Source organism: Daucus carota, chromosome 5 (genome assembly GCF_001625215.2).
Source record: "Daucus carota subsp. sativus chromosome 5, DH1 v3.0, whole genome shotgun sequence".
Lineage (NCBI taxonomy): Eukaryota > Viridiplantae > Streptophyta > Magnoliopsida > Apiales > Apiaceae > Daucus > Daucus carota.
The window spans coordinates 30261995-30266621 of NC_030385.2; the positions used below are offsets into that span (position 1 = coordinate 30261995).

General features: G+C 38.3%; 1 protein-coding gene across 1 annotated transcript; it reads left to right on the top strand.

The window, feature by feature from the left end:
- The first annotated feature begins 877 nt into the window (after nucleotides 1-877).
- On the top strand, nucleotides 878-3976 carry LOC108221547 (zinc finger BED domain-containing protein RICESLEEPER 2-like). The gene is made up of 2 exons (XM_064094410.1): nucleotides 878-3637; nucleotides 3746-3976. The coding sequence occupies exon 1, from the start codon at nucleotides 2217-2219 to the stop codon at nucleotides 3468-3470; it is 1254 nt and encodes a 417-aa protein (XP_063950480.1). The 5' UTR covers nucleotides 878-2216; the 3' UTR covers nucleotides 3471-3637; nucleotides 3746-3976.
- Nucleotides 3977-4627: the final 651 nt, after the last annotated feature.

The following is a 4627-nucleotide window of genomic DNA, read 5'->3' on the forward strand; positions in this document are numbered from 1 at the left end:
GACCTTTCGCTCAAAACGAGTTCAGAATACGAAGAGTTCAGACGTACCTCCTCTGGGACAGTAGGGAAATCATCCACTTAGATCCCAGGCATCCAAGTAGGTGGGTCGTTGCCCTCCACCATACCTGGGGACGAACGACCTCCGGGACAGTAGGGAAATCATCTACTTAAATCTCAGGCATGTAGGACAGTAGGGACAACATCTACTTAAATCCTAGGCATCCAAGAAGGTGGGTCATCGCCCTCCACCTTTCTTGGGGACGAACAACCTCCGGGACAGTAGGGAAATCATCTACTTAAATCCCAGGCATCTAGGACAGTAGGGACAACATCTACTTAAATCCTAGGCATCCAAGAAGGTGGGTCGTCGCCCTCCACCTTTCTTGGGGAACAAAAACCTCTGGAACAGTAGGGAAATCATCCACTTAGATTCCAGGCATCCAAGTAGGTGGGTCGTCGCCCTCCACCACACTTGGGGAACATAAACCTCTGGGACAGTAGGGACATGATCCACTTAGATCCCAGGTAGAGCTGTAAACGAACCGAACTCGGACGAACATTTAACGAACACGAACAAAAATTTACCGAACCGAACAATGTTCGGTAACACTATCGAACAAATATCACCGTCCGAACTCGGGTTCGGTAATTAGCGAACCGAACACGAGCTGTCCGACGAACATATCGAACAGAACAATAATCGGGTACGCTCGGTAAGCTCGTTAAAAAAATTGTGTGTCAAATAAAATTTTTAGGCTTTGAAAATTTGGCCCAACAAATGAGTAGCCTAATATAATAGCCCAGCAGTTTAATTAGCAACTAAAACTTACGAGACCTAAAATTAATATACACTATACAGACTCAGTCACGCCTTGAACTATACATACACTGATATACACAACTTCGTCTTCAACGAGGGTTTGACGCTCAAACACACAGACCCAGACTTCGTGGCTTTAAGGTAAAATCATTTTTCTACTTTTAAGTTTTTCTTCTTTGTGATGTATCGATGCTAGTTGATTACAAGTAGAACTTACTTTAAATTAGGGTTTGTTTTGGGATTGTTTATTTTCGTTTTACAGTAGTCTCCTGAATCATTAGAATCTTTTATGGCGATTCTGTGTGTTGAATTAGAGATGGTCAGATTATTACTTGCCAATTGCGATTTGTCCGGTGTTATAGTACTTGCAAATGCTCTGTTGAAAAGACTAATTCACTTGAACAGAGCATTCTGGTTTTATATGGCATTACATTTTTCCACACTGGCTACTTGATTGAACTGGTTAATATATTACTTATGAAGTTATCATATTGCAGAAGTAGTGTTTTCAAGCATCTCAGCACTCAAAATGCTACACAGTCTACGTTTTAATCAACTTTGCTTGGTATTATTAAATTTGCTAATTTTTGTAGCACTATCTTTGGTTTGTAGCCAGCGCAACCAGTGGTTAAATATGTCATCAGGTGGAAAAGCAAAGAAGGGAAAGAAGATGAGCCGTATAGAAATAATTCCAGAGAATGCAGAATATGAGGACATGGAGGAGCAACTACGAAGCATTGGAGATGAAACTCCTTCAGATGACACTGGTGAACAGGAAGAGAACTCCACCAGACAAGAAAAGGACTCCACTAGGAAGAGAAAAAGATCTAATAAATCTGTGATTCCAGATGCATCGTCCAAAGAGCAGTCTAAGGAGCAATTTGAGCAGACCGAAGCTACTGTCAATCCATATGCTAAAAAGGAAAGAAACAAGAGGTCTGAATCGTGGAAATATTTGGTTCAATACACAGAAAATGGTGAAAAATGGGCAAGGTGTACAATTTGTCAGTTTCCGATAAAGAGGGACAAGACTTGTTCAACTACACAGCTAAACAGGCATGTGAACAAATGCAAGCTGGCACACGGACTTACAAAACAGACTCAACTACAGTTCAAAAAGGATGGTAATATAATACATCTGAGGTAACACTTGAATCTTTCATATATGATCATGCTGAAATGAGGAAGACTGTAGCTCATTATATATTGATAAATGAATCGCCATTCTTGCACGTAGAGAGTTTTATGTTTAATGAGGTTATGAGGAAAGCTACTCCATTATGGCAGAAAATAAGTAGGGCTACTGTTAAAGCTGATCGTGTGCTACCTATGAAATTGAGAATAAAAAGCTGAAAGAGGTCTTCAAATCTGTTAAGAAAATTAATATAACAACGGATATGTGGACTTCATTAAACCAGAAGATAGGTTACATGGTCGTTACATCACATTGGATTGATTCTGAGTGGAGATTGAATATGAGAGTACTAAATTTTTGTAATGTCCCTCCACCTCATTCTGGTTATGTGATTGCTGATGCTTTAAGTAGGTGTTTAAATGAGGTGGGGATCGACGACAAAATTGGAACAATTGTTGTTGATAATGCTAAGAATAATGATGCTGCTTTAAGAAGTTTAAAAGATATTTTCACTATTAGAAACCCATTGCCTGTTGGAGGAAAATTATTCCATGCAAGATGCTGCGCACATATATTGAATTTATGTGTCCAAGATGGATTGAAACCAATTGAGTTCATTGTTGATAGAATTAGAGACGGGGTGAAGTATGTGGCTGCTTCAGAAGGTCGTAGGATTAAATTTGCAGAGATATCACAACAACTACATTTGAAAACTAAAAAGTTAATATTAGATGTTTCAACTCGTTGGAATTCAACATTTAATATGTTACAATGTGCTTCTGAGTTTAAGCAAGTCTTTTCAAGGTATGGTGCATCTGATTTGGGATTCAGATGTTATGTACCAGATGAGGAGGATTGGGAAAAGGTAAATTGGGTTTGTTCTATTTTGGGAGCATTTAATGAAGTTACTAAAATTGTTTCTGGGACTCATTATCCAACTTCAAATCTGTTCCTATCAGAATTAAAATTGGTCAAGCACATTTTAGACAAAAAGGCATTTGACCCTAACTTACACATTAGGGAGATGACAGAAGCAATGAAAGAAAAATTTGATAAATATTGGGGAGAGAGTAACCTGGTTATGTCTATTGGTGCTGTGTTAGATCCAAGGTTTAAAATGAAGCTTCCGACGTTTTGCTTTCCGACTCTTTATCCAAAAGAGGGTGAATCTGAGAGAAATCTTACATATCTATCAAATGTTCTGAATGATCTTTACCATGAATATGTCAAGGAAGATAAAGCTGGCAAGAAAAAGGAAATTGGTGAATCAAGTGATGTAACTTCAGCTGATAATGAATTTAATCAAAATTCAAGTGAGGTTCCACAAGGTTTAAATGACTATGAGATCTTTATTCATGCTAGTGGTGCCATTCAGGAGCCTTTGAAGTCAGAATTAGATGATTATTTGGGTGAATTTTTTTTTTTTCTGGCTCAAAAAATTTTGATGTGTTGTCATGGTGGAAGGCGAATAGTGCCAAATATCCTGTTTTATCTCATATGGCACGAGATATTTTGAGTATTCCAATGAGTACAGTAGCCTCTGAATCCACTTTCAGTGCTGGTAGTAGAGTTATAGAGCCGCACTGTTCTTGTATAAAGCCTGAGACAGTGGAAATGTTGTTGTGTGGGGCTGATTGGGCACGTGAGCTATATGGTTTGAAAAGAACAATGCAAGGAAATCAGGTTTATCTACTACTACTAACACACTATATTCATTTCTGTTGCTATTAGCTACTTTCCTGATTAAAATGTCTAACTTATTACAATATTTTATTACAATATTTTCTGCAGGATATGCTTGAGGATATCGAGATTGATTTGAGTATTTGACTTCATGACAAAAAAGTTTACTCACTACTAGCTAACTTAAGATATATATATCATGTAAGTGATTGCAATTAAGATCATCGATTAAGTCTATCTTCAATTTTAGTCCATTCTTCTTCTTTATTTATTGTACATAATTTTTTTTCTCTTTATTTATCGTAATGCAGATAGCCAGGTATTTGTATGCCATATGTAGTCAGCGACTCAGCTATGAACACTCAACACTGGAATGCAGTCCAGGATCTCAACATTTTGCATCAGAATTATGCAACAGACTTCTAGTCTTTTAACTCTTTTGAATTTTCCTTTTGTAGCTGAACAATGATGTATGGATTTGATATTATGGTTAATTATGGCTTTTGTAAGTTGTAAGCTTGAATGTTAAAGTTGTATATATTTTAAACTTATGGATATAAACCAGTAGTCTAGTAATGTAAATATTTGTTTTTTTCCGAACGAACTCGAGCTTAACGAACTCGAACCGAACTCGAACACTAATCGAGCGAACACGAGTCGGACACGTGTAAAGTTCGGTTCGGTTCGCTAATATTATCGGACAGAAAAAGGTGTTCGAACTCGGGTTCGTTAATATACCGAGCCGAGCTAAACGAACTCGAAAACGAGCGAACACGGACGAACTTAACGAACTGTTTAGTTCGTTTACAGCTCTAATCCCAGGCATCCAAGTAGGTGGGTCGTCGCCCTCCACCACACTTGGGGAAAAACAACCTCTGGAACAGTAGGGAAATCATCCACTTAGATTCCAGGCATCCAAGTAGGTGAGTCGTCGCCCTCCACCACACTTGGGGAACATAAACATCTGGGACAGTAGGGACATCATCCACT